The 20,443-nt window shown below is 66.0% G+C and overlaps 2 protein-coding genes across 7 annotated transcripts in view; one reads left to right on the top strand and one right to left on the bottom strand.

The window, feature by feature from the left end:
- Positions 1-1,170: 1,170 nt before the first annotated feature.
- PLD4 (phospholipase D family member 4) lies at positions 1,171-8,231 on the top strand. 4 transcript variants are annotated; one of them, XM_087856301.1, is made up of 11 exons: positions 1,171-1,295; positions 3,006-3,205; positions 3,993-4,176; positions 4,351-4,471; positions 5,011-5,138; positions 5,370-5,450; positions 5,686-5,886; positions 6,623-6,762; positions 6,904-7,069; positions 7,151-7,247; positions 7,667-8,231. In XM_087856301.1, exons 1-11 carry the CDS (start codon positions 1,269-1,271, stop codon positions 7,942-7,944), a joined length of 1,623 nt encoding a protein of 540 aa, XP_087712427.1. In that variant the 5' UTR covers positions 1,171-1,268; the 3' UTR covers positions 7,945-8,231. The 4 variants fall into 4 exon arrangements, with proteins under 4 accessions (XP_087712427.1, XP_087712428.1, XP_087712429.1 ...); XM_087856302.1 differs by having other exon boundaries at positions 7,731-8,231; XM_087856303.1 differs by lacking the exon at positions 5,370-5,450.
- A 2,649-nt stretch (positions 8,232-10,880) lies between these two features.
- The window catches only part of AHNAK2 (AHNAK nucleoprotein 2), a 37,110-nt gene continuing 27,547 nt past the window's right edge, over positions 10,881-20,443 (bottom strand). For all 3 annotated transcript variants that reach the window (XM_087856306.1, XM_087856304.1, XM_087856305.1), the window contains exon 8: positions 10,881-19,953. In XM_087856306.1, coding sequence (XP_087712432.1) covers positions 11,614-19,953 — 8,340 coding nt within the window. In that variant the 3' untranslated portion in view covers positions 10,881-11,613. The remainder of the gene's footprint in view (positions 19,954-20,443) is intronic.

Genomic DNA, 20,443 nt, shown 5'->3' on the forward strand with positions numbered 1-20,443 from the left:
TATACAGATCTCGGTCATTATGTCGCACCCTGGAAACCGGTATGTAATACGTCAGTTACATCTCAGTGAAACGGGGCAGGGTGGATAACAAAATTAAAAAGCAAGAAAGACAGCCCCCGTAACGTTTGGGCTGAGTTGGAAACTTCTCACCGAAGGCTGTCGGCCACGCAAATGCAGAGAGGGAATCACGCAGGAAGCCAGCGATCTGCGTCCACCGGGCCCAGGGTGATACGGAAGCGGGAATTCGCAGGCGCTGAGCATGAGCCCCGGGTGCGTGCCAGCAGCGAGGCAGGAAGCCCATTTTTCTAACCATCAGATGTAGCGTCATGCATGGGGGACCCGAGAGCCAGCGGGACCCATGGGCCCCGCAGCCCCTGGATGGCATTCCTGCCAGGACGAGCGAGCTCTGCCTCGCTCCCAGCGCCCAGGTAGCAGGGAAAGCAGAGACTCCGTGGGAGGGGAGATGGATCTGGCCAGGTCAGGAGGGGGGAGCCCTTGTGATGGGTTTAGTGCCCTTATGAAGGAGCCCCCAGCCCTTCCTCCTCGGGAGGACACAGTGAGGAGAGAACCAGGACAGGACCTCAGCAGGCACCCAACCTGCCGGCACCTTGACCTTGCACTCCCAGACCCCAGAGCTGTGAGGAGCAAATGTCTGCTGTTTACGAGCCACCCGGTCTGTGGTGTTTTGTTACAGCTGCCTGAACAGACTAAGGGAAACCGGAATTATGCTCCTGGGGACACAGAGCTGATGGCTGAACTCCAGCAGCCATCGTGGGGCCACGAGGCTGCTAGTCAACCCTAGGGATCGGGAGCTAGGATTCCTGAGGAGGGGCCTGGAGGGGCATTGCTCTCCATGGCTATGGAGCCAACACCGTCTCTAGGCCACCAGCCCCTAAACCTGGTTAGTGTGAGACAGAAATGAACAATCTTGCTTAAGCCAGGGCTCCTCGGGTCTCTGTGGCTTGCATCGAGCCCAACTGTTGCCCAGGCCTGTGGCTAGAGAATGCCTCCACCTTGGGAGATGGGGCTAGGCGGAGAGATTTTCTCTGGCAGTGAAAGTTCCCAGCCCCACCGTCTGGCTGGCCCACCCAGCGCCAGATGTCTGTCTGTCGGTGGTGCAGAGGGAGGTACTCAGGACAAAGAGGAAGTGGCCAGAAGGGGAAGCGGCAGGCTGCCGAGAGGAGGCAGGTGGGCTGGGGGTGGAGGCAGCCGCGGGAGCCTACTGCCGCACAGAGAGCCGAGGGCCTGCGGTCCGTGTCTGGAGCAAGATGAACGCCAAGGCAGGACCCCCAGAGGTGAGAGCAGGGATCCTTGGGCCAGGCGGAGGGGCCAGGCCGAAGGCCCAGGGAAGCCGGCTACCAGCAACCCTGGGCCCAGGGGATCACAGAGCCTCCCATGGGGCTGGCAGACCACCCGTTCCTCCTCCAGTCTGGGCAGTGGGGACCACCAGGGCCTCCGGGCTCCCGGCAAGCTGACAGTGGGCCGTCGCCCCCAACTGGGGCCTGGTGCTTCACCCCACGCTCCCAGGGCCGCTCCAGGGGTGTTCCCGGGGGCCAAGAGGAGGAGAGGATGTGCTCTGGGCCTCAGGGTTCGGGGAGGTGCCTGGGACAGCTCCAAGTCCCAGATGGGGGCTGCGGGGCTGGACCTGCCCTCTGCCTGGGACACTTGGGGGACAGGCCCTTTCCCCGGTGGTACAACGGGGGAGCAGCCAGTCCAAGGATGTCCCTGGTGCTCCCTTGCCCAGTGCCCAGCCCGGGACTTCACAAGGACTGCCTCTCCTGAGAGTCAGTGAGGCCTGATGAACCCCCAGGGCGTGCGTGGGGTGCGGCCCCCTGAGCTTGGCTCTGCCAGGTGGTGGGGTGGGGGGGAGCAGCTCGAGGCCCTGAGCTCCCCTCTGCGGTGGGGTTGAGGGAACATTCCCGAAGGCCTGAGCCCAGCTCTGGAGGTGGGGGGCATCCTGGCTTCCCTCTGGGGGGACAGTGTGGCTCTGCCCGAGGCCTTGTTCTGGCTTCGGAGGTCCCTCCCTGCACCCCCGGGGGCACTTGACTCACGGTGGCATTTGAGGCCACTGTGGGGAAGCCCAGCCGGCCTGGCTTCCAGCTCTCTGTGGGGATAACTGCCCTGAGGGGGCAGCGTCTGGCTGCAGGGGGGGCCCCCCACAGTACCCTGGGCTCCCAGCCCGCAGCCCCCTGGACGGCAGCGAAGGGTCCCAACTCAGCCCCGCCATGCCTCCCAGCCAGGACGAGGGGTGCTGCCCGAGTCCCAGGAGGGGGCTGCAGGGGGCCAGGCCGGGAGCCCCAGCCCTGGGAAGGGAAGCAGCTTTTTACGGGCCTATAACGGGGGCCCTGCTGAAAGGAGAAATGGCTCCGGGCCTCGACACACATGTGGCTGAAAGAAGGAACTGAGATTCAGACACCCTGATGCCCACTGAGAGGGCGACCGAGAGAGGGGGAAACGGTGTGAGGGCTGGGTCCTGGCACAGACACACACACACACACACACACACAGTCACCACCTGCAAGCCAGGCTGCCCAGCGCTGGGCCCGGGGCTGCGGGTGACGCCGGGTCACCCTGTCAGGTGCTGAGACCTCGGCAGAGAGCGTCAGTGGCCCCCATCCATCCCTGCTGCACAGGCCCCACCGCCCACAGGACAGAAAGGGCGGCACGGCAGAACAGGGGGCCCGGGGGTGGGGGGCTGTGCAGCCTCACAGGACCCCGTGCCAGAGCGGCAAGGACGAAACCAGCCAGACCAGTGGGCTGCCCTCACCTACCCTACCCCTGTCTCGGGGGGCCCCGAGGGACAGCCCCAGGCCACCTGACCCCCCCAACAGTGGGCTTGGGTCCTGTCAGTGCTAATCTCTCCTTGCCCACCCGGCCCCCTGCAGGCCTGGCCCTCTCTGGGAGCCGGGGACAGTCTCTGTCAGCCCGGAGGGGCCGCCTCAGCCCACCCGGAAGTAGAGCACACCCATGCCATCTGGGGACCCGCGGTGACACCCTTTCTCCAGTTGCAGGTGCTGGGAATGCTGGCCGTGCTGTGGCTCGGCGCCATGACTCTTGCCTACGTCCTGTGGCAAGTGCGCCTTCCCCCCACCTGCGGCCAGCTGCACCCTGAGGAAGGACCCACTGGGTCCAGGGGCCACAGCTCCAGCCTGGCCTGGGAGCCCCTGGGAGGGGAGGCCGGCCAGCAGCCGCAAGACTCCTGCCGGTGAGTGAGCCTGCGAGGTCTGCGGGGCGGTGGGCTCTGCCCTCCGCAAGCTTCCCGAGCTTCCCGTCATTGGACCTGCCCCGCGGAGTAAGCACGGCCCTGTGCCACGTCTCAGGAGACGCAGCTAGCCGGGAAGGCTGGCCCCAGGGCGGGGATGGGTTGGAGCGGGGTGGGGATCGGGCGGACTTGGGGTGCTCTTTGCAGCAAACACAGGCTGCCACCAGGGGGCTCCGCCAAGGCTGCGAAGCCCGGTGCCCCCTGGGCTGAGGCGGGCAGCTTCTCCGCTCTCCCTTCCCTGGGGTGGCATCGCTGCTCCGAGGGGCTCCGCACCTGCCTTCCCACGCTTCCTGCTGTGGGTGGGAGGCCTGCACATAGCCCAGCCCGCATAGCCCGAGATGGGCTCCCACCACCTCCCGGTCCAGCCCTTCCTCGGGGCAGCGTGGGCCACCTCCAAAGGCCTCCCCACCCCTAGGCAGCCCAGACCCAATCTCTGCTCAGAGCAACGGCTCTCCAGCGGCCGTGCGGGGTTTGGGGCGGGGCCCGGGCCCCTAATCTGCCCCGCTCTTCCCCTGGCTCTCCCCTGGGTGTCACTGTCCCCAGCAGGCTTGCTGGGCTCACGCCTGCCCTGTCCAGTCTCGTCGGCCCTCCCTCCATGCATCCTGGGCCTGGGCTCAGGCCGTGCGTTGGCAGTGATCCCTCTGGCCTGGCCGGCGGGGACGGAGCAGGGGACGCGAGGCAGGCTGGTGGTGCCTGTGCTCTGCTCAGGCCCCAGGGGCTCTTCCTGCAGGCTTGTCCTTGTGGAGAGTATCCCCCAGGACCTGCCCTCTGCAGCCGGCAGCCCATCTGCCCAGCCCCTGGCCCAGGCCTGGCTGCAGCTGCTGGACGCCGCCCAGGAGAGCATCCATGTGGCCTCCTTCTACTGGTCCCTCACAGGGCCTGACATCGGGGTCAATGACTCGTCTTCCCAGCCGGTATGGCCCGGCCCTCCCCACCCCAACCTGGAGGCTGCAGGCCATCTGCCCCCTCTGGTGCCAGGGCACATCTCTCTGACTCTGAGCTGTGGGTGGGCAGGGTGGCCTCCCGGGAGAGGTCTGGGTCCTTCCTAGGTGGCAGAGGGTCACCCCTCTTGCTGGCCTGCCTCGCAGGGGGAGGCCCTTCTGCAGAAGCTGGCACAGCTCCTGGACAAGAACATTTCCCTGGCCGTGGCTACCAGCAGCCCGTCCCTGACCAAGAACTCTACGGACCTGCGGGTCCTGGTGGCGCGAGGTAGGTGCCCGTCCGTCCTGGGCCCTGGCCCGGGGTAAGCATGTCACCTGACCAGCTGGCGCCACGGGACAAGGAAGGAGCGCGGAGCTGCCTGGGAGAGGCTGGGAAGGGCCACCGGTGCCCCCTAGTTCACCGGGAGGGCGGGGTCCTGGGTAGCATGCTTGAAGTCAGCTTCACAGGGGCTGGGGCTGGTTCCAAGGAGCCAGGGTGCCATTCTCCATGGGGCAGACCATCGGGTGGCCTCGGGGCCCCACGGAGCCCAGCAGCTTTGACCCGTGGGTGGGCTCGGGCTGGGAGCTCAGCCGGGGAGCAGCCCCTATAACCCCGAGCTCCGGAGCGGGGCTGCCCTGAGGGATCCTGGGCCAGTCGATGCCTCTGTCGCCCCACCTGGAAAGTGGGGACGATGATGGCATGGGCTCAGCCGACTGCTCCTAGGGTAAACGCGCCGACCCAGCTGTAAATAGCGGAGAATCAGGCTCCCTGCGAAGAGGGCACCTACCAAGGGCCAGCTCACCACACGGTCCTGACCTCCCTGCCAGGGGCCCAGGTGCGGTTCGTGCCCATGAGGAAGCTCACCGGGGGCGTTCTGCACTCCAAATTCTGGGTCGTGGACGGACGGCACATCTACCTGGGTAGTGCCAACATGGACTGGCGGGCCCTGACGCAGGTGAGTGTAGAGCCCAGGGGAGGGGGACCCACCTGGAGCTCGTCCACTGCCCGCGTTCCCGGGGGGCTCGGCCTGATGTCCCTGCGGCCTTGGCCGCAACACGGGGGTCACATCCGCCTCGAGCACATAATCGGAGCCTGGTCGGGAAGTCACGGAATCCGCCACGCTACCGCGCTCACACCGTGGAACGTCGGTTAGCCCCTGGAAAGGTGTTCCCGTCACTTTATCCAGGGAACATGCAGACTGCAAACAGACGTCCCTTTGAGGAAAAGCAACGCACTGAAAACCCGTCCAAGAGCAGTGGCGGGAAAGGTAGCTGCGTCTGTCGCGGGACAGGGACGCGAAGAGTGACTTTTATGCATTTTCTATTTTGGGGTAACAAGCATGCATCGCTCTGATCATGGGAACACCATGTTCACGACAAGCAGGGCCCCCCGGGCCCCCCCACCTCGTAGCTTCCTGCAAGCACACTGTGGGCCGGCTGCCAGCGTGGGGGGCTGTGCTCTGCCTCGGGCCTCCTCCTGCAGCCGCCGCCCTGTCCCCGCAGGTGAAGGAGCTGGGCGCCGTCATCTACAACTGTAGCCACCTGGCCCTCGACCTGGAGAAGACCTTCCAGACCTACTGGGTGCTGGGGGCGCCAAGGGCGGTGCTGCCCAGAGCCTGGCCTCAGAACTTCTCATCCCACATCAACCGCTTCCAGCCCCTCCGGGGCCGCTTTGACGGGGTGCCCACCACTGCCTACTTCTCCGTAAGAGGGGCAACGGGGCCTGTCGGACCCCCAGGGAACCGTGCCCCACTGCAGTGCCCGCCAGGGCCTCAGGGCCATGGCCTGGGGAGCCAGCACCCAGGACCGGCTGTGGTCCCCTGGCCAGTGGCAGGCTGGAGTCGGCAGACCCAGCTCCAGGAGAGGACGCCGGCCGTGCCGTCCATGGGAGACGGGCGCCCTGGGAGGGGGCAGGGCGTCCTGTGATCCGGGGAGGGGGATCCAAGCACACTGGTGGGTGGGGTCGAGGGGCTTCAGCTTGCGACCAGGGAGGCCCAGCTCATCAAGTGGTTCTGTCCCTCTGCGGCGGGAAGGCGGTGGGGCGGCTTGGTCCTCCATCGGCGCGAGTGGGAGGACGGCCTCCGGCTACCCCTTGGCTGGCCTTTGGAGACCCAGCATCAGAGCCAGGGGAGGCCCTCTAGACAGCGGGGCCCTGCCTGAGCAGGCACAGAAGCCTTTGGGGGGGGGGCTGCCTTGTCCAGGAAGTCAGACCCACCCGGACCGGTTGGGGGGGGGGCTGCCTGCTTCCAGGCTTTCCTGCCGAGACTGAGGGCAGCCCCAAGGCCCCTAGGTAGACCCTCTCTGCTCTCTCCCCACCTCCCCAGGCAGCACCTCTTGTCTTCCTCTAAGTTCCCACATGCTGGAGGGTGGGTGCGTGCTGGGGTCACAGGTCCAGAAAGCAAGTGGCTCAGTGCCCTCAGGGACCTCTCTCCCTGGACAGGCATCGCCACCAAGGCTCTGTCCGCATGGCCGCACCCGGGACCTGGAAGCCTTGCTGGCAGTGATGGGGGGTGCCAGGGAGTTCATCTACGCCTCGGTGATGGAGTATTTCCCCACCACGCGCTTCAGCCACCCCCCCAGGTGGGTCTGGGCCGGAGCCAGGTGGCCCTGGAGGGTGGAGACCCGCTCTGTGGACGGGCAGCTCCTGGTACACCCCTGCTCACCCACGGCTGGCAGGCAGGGCTCCCGTCGGTCCGAGGACCCTGACTCGCCCTCTCACAGGTACTGGCCAGCACTGGACACTGCACTGCGGACAGCGGCCTTCAACAGGGGTGTGCGCGTGCGTCTGCTGGTCAGCTGCTGGCCCCACACGGACCCCAGCATGTTCCCCGAACTGCGGTCCCTGCAGGCTTTCAGCAACCCCGCGGCCGGTGTCTCGGTGGACGTGGTGAGGGCCTGCTCCCCGGGCCGAGCTAGGGGAGGTGGCCCTCCTCCCCTTCCTGACACGCTCCCTCTCTGCTCCCCAAAGAAAGTCTTCATCGTGCCGGTGGGAAACCACTCCAACATCCCGTTCAGCAGGGTGAACCACAGCAAGTTCATGGTCACAGAGAAGGCGGCCTACATAGGTGAGCACCCAGTGCAGCAGCCCCAGGACCCCTGGGTCTTCGAGGCCTGCCGAGCAGGTGCACAAGACACACAGAGGCCACACAAACCCACAGAAGGGGGACGTGACCCCCAATCCGTGGCCGGGCCTGGGTGCTGAAGGGGACACTGCTCTTCTATCGGGCACGGGCCCCTCAGGGCAGTGGGGCTGCTGAGGGGCGTGAGTGTCTCCAGTGGGGCTCTAAGGACCGGGCGCAGGACACAGGGCAGGCGGGACGTCCCGGGCATCGAGTTTTCAGACACTGAGTCAGGACACCCGTCCCGGGAGGATGTGGATGGAGCCCCACACACATGGACGGCTCGTTGGCCCCCGTGCCTCTGAGGGGCTGCCCTGGCTGGAGTTTCTGGTAGCGGAGTGGCCACTGTGCCCCTCTGTCCCCAGAGCCGCGGCAGAGCCCCACGACCGGGCCCTCAGTCACGCAGGGCCTCCTCCCCACCCACCCCAGGCACCTCCAACTGGTCGGAGGACTACTTCAGCAGCACCTCGGGGGTGGGCCTGGTGGTCAGCCAGAGGGCCCCCGGCAGCCGGCCGGCGGGGCCGACCGTGCAGGAGCAGCTGCGCCGCTTGTTCGAGCGAGACTGGGACTCCCGCTACGCCGTGGGCCTGGACGGGCAAGCCCGGGGCCAGGACTGCGCTTGGCAGGGCTGAGGTGCTGCTAGGCCCCGGTCCCCGGCCCTGCAGCTCCCGGTGGGGGCCGCCTCCCACAGCGCCTCCCCGCCTGTCCCCCCATCGGGGCTCCAAGCAGCCCGTCCTCACAAGCCCTGCTCAGGGCCAGGACCTCCCAACTCCTGGCCCATGCAGACTGCTCGCCCTCGGCTCTCCGGACCAGCCCCTCTTAGACCCCGCCTCCTCCAGACAGCCTTCCAGGATGCTCCTCCCTGACCCACAGAGCCACAATCCCTACCCACAAAGGGGGCCTTTAAAATACACGAGCACCTCCCCCGTCTGTGTGAGTCCAGCATGCCACTCCTCCTGGCCCCCGGTGGGAGTTCTGCCCCCTGACCCTTTGGGGCTGCCAGGCAAGGCTGCTCTGTCTATCGGTGCCCAGTCCTCACCCACAGGAACTGGGGGTGGGGCCGGGGCAAGCGCCAGGACGGGGGGACCCAGGACTGTGGGGACGGGTCCTGGAGAAGGGAGGTGGCTGCAGGGCTGCTGTGTGGCCCCCCGGACCATAGTGGGGTTCACACTGGGGGAGGTGTTGAGAGAACCCGGTTTCGAGCCAGAGGTTGGGGGGTGGGGTGCTGGCGCCAAGCTGGGGTGGGGACTTGAATACAGACCTGCTGGGGCTGCCCCTGTCCCGGCAAGCGTCCGGGTACCTGCCCTGCAGGGGCAGGATGTGGGTCCTGTTTGACACCTGGATTCTGGCCCTTCTGCTGGATCAGAAGCCATCTCAGCACGCCCTGGCCTCTCTGGACTCCTGGTTTCTGACCAAGGCCCACCGGCCTTTGGGGGACACCCGAGGCTGCAGCTTGGGGCTAGCTCAGTGGCCCAGGGACACTGGATGCTGGTCCAGCTCTCCCACATCCTGGGTGCCCCTTCCCTGCCCCCTAGTCCTCTGTGCCCCAGAGTGAGCCGATGGGCTGCCGTCGGGCCCCCACACGTCGGCATCCTCATTAGTGAGGAAGGTCCCCGGCCCAGACCTGCAAGGTTCTGAAGAGGGTGCCGTGGACGCACACAGCCCTGCACAGTGTCCACGGCCTCTGGGAGCTGGTCTGTGCGCAGGCCGCACTGGGCAAGCCAAGCCCCGGGGCCGCTGTGGCGGCTCCCCACGGCCCCTGTCCCCTGCCCGCGGACTGCCCAGCAACAGCCGTCAGGAGCAGACACCGTCCCAGACCCACCCTGCTCTCCAGGGCTGCTGTGGAAGCTTGCTCTCTGGTCCCGGCCCCACAGCTGCATTGTCCCCGGGCTGGTCAGCCACGAGCTAGCAGGGCTCCGTGCTCCAGGCCGTGCTGGGACGGCAGGTACAAAGCCACAGCCAACGGCCCAGCGGCCATCGCCAGTGGGAGGGGCCGGTGGCCACAGCCCGGTGGCAGCCTCGAAGGCCTGTTCCAAAGCAGACCCCACGGGAGACCCAGCTGGATGAGGCTTGAGAGGCCCCCCGGCTGCCTTGATGCGGTGCCTTCTGGCCTGTGGCGGACAGACTCTAAAATGGCCCCGGTGGCCCTGCCCCCCAGAACCCAGGTCCTGTGTGACGCCCTCCCCTTGGGGGTGGGCACAGCCTGTCTTTACGTGCAACAGTAGAACGCACAACCGTGATGGGCGCTCACTCCGTCATTACGTGACCTACGTTGTGACCGTGTCTTGCTGGGAGTCTGCTCCTTGCTGGCTGGATGAGGCAAGCTCCTGGCTCGTGACCCGTCCTTTGGGGAGGCCCCTGCGGCAGGGCACCGAGGGTGGCCAGCAGGACGCAGCAGCCCTCGGTCATGCAGCCAGCAAGGGCAGAGGGCAGCTAGCAGCCCCTTCCCCACTTGGATAGAGGACGAGAGCCCAGCCCCGGCTCTCACCCCGACTGCAGCCTGCAGGACCCCGAGCGCAGGACCCAGCTAAGCGGGGCTTGGACTCCGGAACCATAGAAACCGGAAGTTCGTAGATGTGTGCTGTCTGCAGCTGCTGGCCTGTGGCAACGCCGTCACGCGCACGGAGACCGCGTGGGAAGACTCTGCTGCCCCTCCCGCCTCTAGCACCGAGGCCCCAGTATCGCAGGCCTTGACTCCAGCTTCAGACGAGGCAAGAAGCCCGTGGAGCCAGGCAGACCCCCACAGCGGTGTTCCCAGGGGGACGGCCCTCGCTGTGCCTGCCTGACGTACAGGACAGGCCGGGAGCCTCGGCCTGGGGGTGCGATGGTCTCCCTTGACTTCGGGACAAGCACTGACTGGTTCCCCTTCCTCATTCACGAACTGCCCGTTTTCCAGAGGATCCCACGTCTCCTGACGTGGATGACCTTTCCGGCCAGCCACAGGGAAGGGCACACAGCGTGCGCACGGTGGGAGGGGAGCCCTCCGCTCTCCCTGCCGGGGCAGCACCGGCTGGGGGGCTCACAGCCCAGCTCTCACTGCAGCACCCACAGCCTGAGAGGGAGAAGGAGCAGGTCACCAGGAGACCCTCCCCTCCGCCCCCCGGGCCAGAGGGGGCGAGGCAGGCTGCGCTGGGGACGCCCAGGAGGAGTGCCGCAGGGCAGCCGAGAGGGGGACACCGGGTGCTGGCTGGTGGAGGGGGTAGGGCTCCCTGGAGCCTCAGTCTGCCGCCCCACCTGGATTTGCTCCCAGGTGCTGCTTGGGAGGAGGGGAGGGAAGCCCCCCGAGGCGGGCCCCCATCATGGCCAAGGACGTCTGCCCTGCTCTGTCCCTGCACGGTCTTCCTACACGCACGACACGCGGTGCCGTGTGTCCCTGACAGCGTGGCCTCCCTCTGAGCTCCCGGCTTGCGCCTTCTTCTGGCTGCCGGCTTGGAGAAGCATCTGACGTACCCACGACAGGTGAGGGGCCACACTAAGATCCACCCCGACCTCTCCTCTAGGGCAACCTGGGAGAGATTAGTTCTGGGAGTGCGTGGGGGGAGCGCGAGCGGGAAGAAAAAGACCTCGCAGCCGGTGCCGTAGGGGACAGCTCGTCCTTTATTGTCCATGGGGGGTTCCGCCGGCAGCCTGGCTGCAGCGGGCACAGTGGGGGCACGGGGACCACGCGGGGGGCTGTGTGGGCATGGGACGGTGCAGACCTCTGCCGGCTCACCCACTGCCAGCTGCCACGGGGCAAGCCGGGTCGGCCGCCACACTCAGTCGTGTGTGCCCCGTCCACACCAAGCATCCCCAAGCTTGCCTCGCGGAGACATTCGACAAAGGAGCGCGATCCTTACAAGTGAGCGGCGTTGGGGTTTCTGGGAATGCACCGGACTCTGCCTGGAATCTAGGGAAACGATGTGGCCCAAAGCAGCAGACAGGGGCTACAGCAAACACTGCATCTACACCCACGGCCCTTAACACCCCTTCCTTGAGGGCATGGCCGGGCTCTGCTGGGCACCGCGGGCAGGTCTCTGGAGCCCTCACCCCAGCAGCGTGTACAGCACCCCTACCCTGGGCAGCCCCTGGCGCCTGGGCCATCGGGCTCCTCCTGGCTTCCGCAGCTTGGCCCCACGTCGGAAAGGCCGTGCGGCGGGGGGCGGTTGGTGGCATGCGCCTGGTCCTGGGAGCAGGGTGGATGCGTGGACGCCGGCGTGGTTGGCGTGGTCGGGATGGGAGTTCTGTGCAGCCGGGGTTCTGCCACAGGACTTCGCGTGGGCGTCTGTCCTCGAGGAACAGTCACCCCTTCCCGGCCCTCACCCCTCCCTGGCCCTCATTCGGTGGCGGGCCCAGGCGCACACTGCTGGCTGCCCGCTCCATCCGGCTCCAGCAGGATCAGCTCGGTTCTTGCCGCGGAGGCCACCATGGTCCCAGAGCCCTGCCTGGCGCCCGCGGCCTCTGCTGCCTCCCCTGCTCCCGTCTCTTCGGGGAAGAAGCTTTCTGGCGCATCATAGAAGGCACCTGCCTCGTCTTGGAGGTTTTGCTCGGCCAGACCCGCCTCCTCTTCAGCACTTTTGGTTTTCTTGGTAGGCGAGGAGGAGAACCCCAACTTGGGAAATCGGAACCAGCCCCCCTTCTCTTGTGAGGGAGGCGGCCGCGCCTCCGGCTGGGTCTGCACAGGAGCCGGTCTCTGGGGATCGGCTTGGGAATCGGCACCTGTCTCGGAGACTGAGGAAGAAAACCCGATGCTCGGGAGCCAAAACCGGAACAGACCAGAGGACCTTTTACCTTCCGGCTTTGCTTTGGGAGCTCGGTCCTCCTCTGCCTCCTGGCCCTCTTCCGGCGGGAATTCGAGAATTTCCGGGGGCTCTTCATCAGAACAGCTGTCTGCACGCCCGTGGCCAGGGTGAGAGCGAAGTTCAGGTGAACACGCTGGCAGTCCCGGCACGTCTACACTGGGACAGATAATTTCAAAAGGCTCTCCGGTGTCAGGCTGGAGGTCTCCAGAAACGGGGTCTGCTCCTGGGACGGCCGGTTCCGGAGCCTCTCGCAGGTGCTCCCCTGGCCCACAGTCTGCAGTCACCACGTGCACCTGTGCCTGAGTGGGGGGCTCTGAGACCCTCCCCTTTAGCAAGGAAAACCCATAAGAAGGTGTTTGGGTCTCTGACGCGGGGACCTCTGACTCCCGCACGATCTGGGTGGGAAACGCCTCAGGTCCTGAGAGCTCAGTATACACGGCTGTCACGGTGCTGTGCACGGCCACCTGGCGGCTCGCTGCCTCTGTGCCCTGAATGTGCACCCTGACCTTACAAATGGGGGCAGCTTCTGAGGAGAGGCCGAGGGCCGCGGCGGCCTTCGGGATGCTGGTGCCCCGTCCGCCAGGGCTTCGTTCGAGCAGGGCTGTGTCAGGACCGCTGTGCAGGCAGGAGAGCTCTCTCACGCTGGGCACGAAGACGTCAGCCTCCGAGCCGGAGGCCGGGAAGCTGAACCTTGGTACCTTTAACTTGGGGAACTGGACACGTAGCACAGAGTCTTCCCAGACTTGACCTACATTGACCACGGAAACCTGGGATGGCATATCCGTACTGGAAGCCCTCAGTCTGAGAGGGCCCTCGGGCTGGGAAGGCGGCTCCTCTGCGCCCTCAGGCCCCCTGACCAGGCCCTGGCCTGCTGGTCCGGGAAGAGGGGGCTCGCTTGCTTCTCCTGGAGGGGTGCAGGGCTCTGCAAGTGTCCCGTGCAGCTGGAGGGGCAGGGAGCCTGCGCCTGGCCGGACCCTGACCTCGGAAGCTGATAGCCCCACAGCAGGGACGTGAAGGTCAAGATTCCTCCGAAGAACATCCACGTAGGAAGAAGCCAGGCTGCCTGCCGCATCTGCACCAGCCTCCGGGGGCTGCAGGGACCTAGCAGCGTCCCCCTCTGACGCAGGTGCGCAGGCCTCCGGACTCTGCACCACCGCCGGTGCCTGTCCTTCCCCTGGCACACCGGCGGCCGGCAGGGGTCTCTGAGCCCCCGGCGCTGCAGACCCTGCCCGCTCCTTGGGGGGGCGTCTGAAGCTGGGCAGGCGGAGTGAGGGCATCCGAAACCAGCTCTCCCTGGAGCCTGCCGGCGCTGCTCCCGCGGCTGCATCCCGCCCTGGGCTCCCCACCGTCGGGGATGGCTGGAGGGGGTCTTCCGCCGAGGGCGCCGTCACCTCCCCACAAAGCTGGCTTGTTGAGCCATCCCCGAGCCCGTGCTCTTGGGTGCCGTCTCCGAGAGACAGGCCGTGTTTGGAAAGAGGAAGGTCACCTGCAGACAGGCTCACCTCCACCGCGACATCCCCGGGCCTGAGGTCAGGTTTGACAAAGCCCGAGCTGGGAATGGGGGCCTCTGGGAGGTCGACGTTCACATCCGCTCCTGGGGGGCCTGCTGCTGCGCCAGCACCCCCAACACTGCCCTTACCACTGGCCATGTCTGTAGAGCCAGAGAGGGCCAGGCCTGGGTCTCCCCGTGGCAGGCAGGCCCCTTCTGTGGAAGCCGTCATTCCGGGAGGTGTGACCTTCAGCAGGGCGAGGGCTGGCGATGTGACCGCTCCTGCCTCTCCCTCCTTCTCAAGAGACACATCCCCACCAGCTTCTGCTGGTGGAACGTGACCCCCAGGAGGGCCCAGAGCACCTGCATCGACAACCTGGCTGTGTCCAGGATCTGCTTTGGACTCTGCCCCCTTCTTCGGGGACCACCTGAAAGACGGAAGCTTGAGCCTCGGTGCTTTGACTGGACTGCCTTTCCCCTTGCGGCCCACACCTTCACCTGGGGCTTCTGTGGGAGGCCCTGCTGACATCCCCGCGGTGCATGCCTGTGCCTCCGCCACCTTGGACACAGAGACACCTGCAGGTGGCAGCTGACCGTCTAGCACTGGGAACACCGCGGCTTCCTCTGCGGAGGAGTCCGGTCCCTGCACAGAAAGCGGAGGAGACGTGGGGAGCGCACACTCGGCAGCTCCAGGCTCCATCACTCCAGCGGTTGATTTGGGGAGTGACAGCTGGAACTTTGGTCGATGAAATTTAGGAAAAGTCACGCGGCCATAAGATTCGGGAAATACAGTGTCCATGGGGCCTGTGTGACCATCAGGCTGGGACAGTAGAATGCTCTCACTGGAGGGCAGGTCGTCTGCACCTGCTGTGCTGGGAAGCTGAGCATCCACCCAGGGCCCAGACGGGGTTTCACAAGGAAGCTCGGGGGGGACGGGGCCTCTGGAGACAGTCACTTGGTATTTTGTAAGTGTGACACCATCGCAAGGACTGAGGCTGGAGGATTCCACATGGGGACCACTGAGCCAGCCTAGCCTGGACACATGCATGGAAGGCTCCACCGAAGCCACAGGTGGCCCCCGGGGTCCCCCAAGCCCTGACTCTAAGGGCGAGGTGGAGGACCTTGCAGGCGAGGAGATGTCGGTTTCCTCTGCAGAGGATACAAAGCCTTTAGCTGATTTCCCCGGTGGAGAGAAGACTTTGGGCAATTTAAAATGGGATTTCTTGCTTTTGCTTTTTTCCCCACCTTTTACAGTTGACAAAGCCACATCGCCTTCCATACGGAGGGCATGCTGTTCACTGCCAGGGACGATTTGATCTCTGGAGCCTGGGGGTGAAGTAAGATCAATATCATTATCACCTCCACCGAGCGGAGAAGACAGCTCAGAAGGACGGCTAGCAGAAGGGCCAGAGGAAGAGACACTAATTGTAGAAATTTTGAATATCCTCCCTTTGGAAAATTCTTTCACCTCCTCACAAGAGTCACCAAAAAGCTGGGTGCCTTGGACCTGGGCGTCGACCTCCACGCTGGGCATGGACACCTCAGCCTGTACTTTGGGCAGGGACGCGTCCACCGAGGCCTCCAAGGTCTTGCTCGGCGCCGACGTGCCGAAGGACGGCATCTTGAACTTGGGCATCTTGAACTTGCTGTCTCTGGCGGCCACCTCCTTGTCTCCCAGGGACAGGTCAGCCTCCAGCTTGGCGCCGGGCACCTGGGCGTCCACCTCCACGCTGGGCAGGGACACCTCCACGTCGGGGGCGCTCACCTCCCCTTTGGCGCCCTTCAGCTCCAGTTTGGGCCCCTTGACGTCCACCTGGGGGGCCTTGAAGTCCACTTTGGGCATTTTGATGCTGGGCATCTGCACCTTGGGCAGGTGCCCTTTGAGTCCGGCTCCGGCCGAGGGCTCCTGGAGCTCCGCCTCGGGCACTTGGCCCTCAGAGAGCTTCAGGCTCACCGCGGCCGTCTTGACGTCTAGGTCGGCAGATGGCAGCTCAGTGGTCACGTCACTGGTCTTGGCCTCGGCCGCTATGGAGGGCACGGACACCTCAGCCTGTACTTTGGGCAGGGACGCGTCCACCGAGGCCTCCAAGGTCTTGCTCGGCGCCGACGTGCCGAAGGACGGCATCTTGAACTTGGGCATCTTGAACTTGCTGTCTCTGGCGGCCACCTCCTTGTCTCCCAGGGACAGGTCAGCCTCCAGCTTGGCGCCGGGCACCTGGGCGTCCACCTCCACGCTGGGCAGGGACACCTCCACGTCGGGGGCGCTCACCTCCCCTTTGGCGCCCTTCAGCTCCAGTTTGGGCCCCTTGACGTCCACCTGGGGGCCCTTGATGTCCACCTGGGGGGCCTTGATGTCCACCTTGGGCATCTTGAGGCTGGGCATCTGCACTTTGGGCAGCTGGCCCTTGATCTTGACCCCTTCTGCTTTGCCCTTCAGCCCGGGCACAGCCACCTCTCCCTCGGGGAGGGACACCTCCAGCTCTCCCCCGGGGAGCTCGACGTCAGCAGTGGGCAGTTGGACGGCGCCCTCTGGGGCTGGCACCTCTCCTCCCAGGGAGGGCAGCGTGGCCTCGGCTGCCAGCTTGGGCAGGGACACGTCCACGGATGCTCCCAAATCCTTGCTCGGCGCCGACACGCCGAAGGACGGCATCTTGAACTTGGGCATCTTGAACTTGCTGTCTCTGGCGGCCACCTCCTTGTCTCCCAGGGACAGGTCAGCCTCCAGCTTGGCGCCGGGCACCTGGGCGTCCACCTCCACGCTGGGCAGGGACACCTCCACGTCGGGGGCGCTCACCTCCCCTTTGGCGCCCTTCAGCTCCAGTTTGGGCCCCTTGACGTCCACCTGGGGGGCCTTGAAGTCCACTTTGGGCATTTTGATGCTGGGCATCTGCACCTTGGGCAGGTGCCCTTTGAGTCCGGCTCCGGCCGAGGGCTCCTGGAGCTCCGCCTCGGGCACTTGGCCCTCAGGGAGCTTCAGGCCCACCGCGGCCGTCTTGACGTCTAGGTCGGCAGATGGCAGCTCAATGGTCACGTCACTGGTCTTGGCCTCGGCCGCTATGGAGGGCACGGACACCTCAGCCTGTACTTTGGGCAGGGACGCGTCCACCGAGGCCTCCAAGGTCTTGCTCGGCGCCGACGTGCCGAAGGACGGCATCTTGAACTTGGGCATCTTGAACTTGCTGTCTCTGGCGGCCACCTCCTTGTCTCCCAGGGACAGGTCAGCCTCCAGCTTGGCGCCGGGCACCTGGGCGTCCACCTCCACGCTGGGCAGGGACACCTCCACGTCGGGGGCGCTCACCTCCCCTTTGGCGCCCTTCAGCTCCAGTTTGGGCCCCTTGACGTCCACCTGGGGGCCCTTGATGTCCACCTGGGGGGCCTTGATGTCCACCTTGGGCATCTTGAGGCTGGGCATCTGCACTTTGGGCAGCTGGCCCTTGATCTTGACCCCTTCTGCTTTGCCCTTCAGCCCGGGCACAGCCACCTCTCCCTCGGGGAGGGACACCTCCAGCTCTCCCCCGGGGAGCTCGACGTCAGCAGTGGGCAGTTGGACGGCGCCCTCTGGGGCTGGCACCTCTCCTCCCAGGGAGGGCAGCGTGGCCTCGGCTGCCAGCTTGGGCAGGGACACGTCCACGGATGCTCCCAAATCCTTGCTCGGCGCCGACACGCCGAAGGACGGCATCTTGAACTTGGGCATCTTGAACTTGCTGTCTCTGGCGGCCACCTCCTTGTCTCCCAGGGACAGGTCAGCCTCCAGCTTGGCGCCGGGCACCTGGGCGTCCACCTCCACGCTGGGCAGGGACACCTCCACGTCGGGGGCGCTCACCTCCCCTTTGGCGCCCTTCAGCTCCAGTTTGGGCCCCTTGACGTCCACCTGGGGGGCCTTGAAGTCCACTTTGGGCATTTTGATGCTGGGCATCTGCACCTTGGGCAGGTGCCCTTTGAGTCCGGCTCCGGCCGAGGGCTCCTGGAGCTCCGCCTCGGGCACTTGGCCCTCAGAGAGCTTCAGGCCCACCGCGGCCGTCTTGACGTCTAGGTCGGCAGATGGCAGCTCAATGGTCACGTCACTGGTCTTGGCCTCGGCCGCTATGGAGGGCACGGACACCTCAGCCTGTACTTTGGGCAGGGACGCGTCCACCGAGGCCTCCAAGGTCTTGCTCGGCGCCGACGTGCCGAAGGACGGCATCTTGAACTTGGGCATCTTGAACTTGCTGTCTCTGGCGGCCACCTCCTTGTCTCCCAGGGACAGGTCAGCCTCCAGCTTGGCGCCGGGCACCTGGGCGTCCACCTCCACGCTGGGCAGGGACACCTCCACGTCGGGGGCGCTCACCTCCCCTTTGGCGCCCTTCAGCTCCAGTTTGGGCCCCTTGACGTCCACCTGGGGGCCCTTGATGTCCACCTGGGGGGCCTTGATGTCCACCTTGGGCATCTTGAGGCTGGGCATCTGCACTTTGGGCAGCTGGCCCTTGATCTTGACCCCTTCTGCTTTGCCCTTCAGCCCGGGCACAGCCACCTCTCCCTCGGGGAGGGACACCTCCAGCTCTCCCCCGGGGAGCTCGACGTCAGCAGTGGGCAGTTGGACGGCGCCCTCTGGGGCTGGCACCTCTCCTCCCAGGGAGGGCAGCATGGCCTCGGCTGCCAGCTTGGGCAGGGACACGTCCACGGATGCTCCCAAATCCTTGCTCGGCACCGACACGCCGAAGGACGGCATCTTGAACTTGGGCATCTTGAACTTGCTGTCTCTGGCGGCCACCTCCTTGTCTCCCAGGGACAGGTCAGCCTCCAGCTTGGCGCCGGGCACCTGGGCGTCCACCTCCACGCTGGGCAGGGACACCTCCACGTCGGGGGCGCTCACCTCCCCTTTGGCGCCCTTCAGCTCCAGTTTGGGCCCCTTGACGTCCACCTGGGGGGCCTTGAAGTCCACTTTGGGCATTTTGATGCTGGGCATCTGCACCTTGGGCAGGTGCCCTTTGAGTCCGGCTCCGGCCGAGGGCTCCTGGAGCTCCGCCTCGGGCACTTGGCCCTCAGGGAGCTTCAGGCCCACCGCGGCCGTCTTGACGTCTAGGTCGGCAGATGGCAGCTCAGTGGTCACGTCACTGGTCTTGGCCTCGGCCGCTATGGAGGGCACGGACACCTCAGCCTGTACTTTGGGCAGGGACGCGTCCACCGAGGCCTCCAAGGTCTTGCTCGGCGCCGACGTGCCGAAGGACGGCATCTTGAACTTGGGCATCTTGAACTTGCTGTCTCTGGCGGCCACCTCCTTGTCTCCCAGGGACAGGTCAGCCTCCAGCTTGGCGCCGGGCACCTGGGCGTCCACCTCCACGCTGGGCAGGGACACCTCCACGTCGGGGGCGCTCACCTCCCCTTTGGCGCCCTTCAGCTCCAGTTTGGGCCCCTTGACGTCCACCTGGGGGCCCTTGATGTCCACCTGGGGGGCCTTGATGTCCACCTTGGGCATCTTGAGGCTGGGCATCTGCACTTTGGGCAGCTGGCCCTTGATCTTGACCCCTTCTGCTTTGCCCTTCAGCCCGGGCACAGCCACCTCTCCCTCGGGGAGGGACACCTCCAGCTCTCCCCCGGGGAGCTCGACGTCAGCAGTGGGCAGTTGGACGGCGCCCTCTGGGGCTGGCACCTCTCCTCCCAGGGAGGGCAGCGTGGCCTCGGCTGCCAGCTTGGGCAGGGACACGTCCACGGATGCTCCCAAATCCTTGCTCGGCGCCGACGCGCCGAAGGACGGCATCTTGAACTTGGGCATCTTGAACTTGCTGTCTCTGGCGGCCACCTCCTTGTCTCCCAGGGACAGGTCAGCCTCCAGCTTGGCGCCGGGCACCTGGGCGTCCACCTCCACGCTGGGCAGGGACACCTCCACGTCGGGGGCGCTCACCTCCCCTTTGGCGCCCTTCAGCTCCAGTTTGGGCCCCTTGACGTCCACCTGGGGGGCCTTGAAGTCCACTTTGGGCATTTTGATGCTGGGCATCTGCACCTTGGGCAGGTGCCCTTTGAGTCCGGCTCCGGCCGAGGGCTCCTGGAGCTCCGCCTCGGGCACTTGGCCCTCAGGGAGCTTCAGGCCCACCGCGGCCGTCTTGACGTCTAGGTCGGCAGATGGCAGCTCAGTGGTCACGTCACTGGTCTTGGCCTCGGCCGCTATGGAGGGCACGGACACCTCAGCCTGTACTTTGGGCAGGGACGCGTCCACCGAGGCCTCCAAGGTCTTGCTCGGCGCCGACGTGCCGAAGGACGGCATCTTGAACTTGGGCATCTTGAACTTGCTGTCTCTGGCGGCCACCTCCTTGTCTCCCAGGGACAGGTCAGCCTCCAGCTTGGCGCCGGGCACCTGGGCGTCCACCTCCACGCTGGGCAGGGACACCTCCACGTCGGGGGCGCTCACCTCCCCTTTGGCGCCCTTCAGCTCCAGTTTGGGCCCCTTGACGTCCACCTGGGGGCCCTTGATGTCCACCTGGGGGGCCTTGATGTCCACCTTGGGCATCTTGAGGCTGGGCATCTGCACTTTGGGCAGCTGGCCCTTGATCTTGACCCCTTCTGCTTTGCCCTTCAGCCCGGGCACAGCCACCTCTCCCTCGGGGAGGGACACCTCCAGCTCTCCCCCGGGGAGCTCGACGTCAGCAGTGGGCAGTTGGACGGCGCCCTCTGGGGCTGGCACCTCTCCTCCCAGGGAGGGCAGCGTGGCCTCGGCTGCCAGCTTGGGCAGGGACACGTCCACGGATGCTCCCAAATCCTTGCTCGGCGCCGACGCGCCGAAGGACGGCATCTTGAACTTGGGCATCTTGAACTTGCTGTCTCTGGCGGCCACCTCCTTGTCTCCCAGGGACAGGTCAGCCTCCAGCTTGGCGCCGGGCACCTGGGCGTCCACCTCCACG

This window comes from Ursus americanus, chromosome 26 (assembly GCF_024610735.1).
Source record: "Ursus americanus isolate L20-20 chromosome 26, mUrsAme1.1.p, whole genome shotgun sequence".
In the NCBI taxonomy this organism is placed as follows: domain Eukaryota; kingdom Metazoa; phylum Chordata; class Mammalia; order Carnivora; family Ursidae; genus Ursus; species Ursus americanus.

Bases quoted from the DNA above. Each gene is read 5' to 3' on its own strand.
- PLD4 (XM_087856301.1), top strand. From the start codon at position 1,269: ATGAACGCCAAGGCAGGACCCCCAGAG. The intron at 5,139-5,369 runs GTGAGTGTAGAG...CACTTTATCCAG, and splicing joins ACTGGCGGGCCCTGACGCAG to GGAACATGCAGACTGCAAAC. The intron at 7,248-7,666 runs GTGAGCACCCAG...CTCTGTCCCCAG, and splicing joins AGAGAAGGCGGCCTACATAG to AGCCGCGGCAGAGCCCCACG.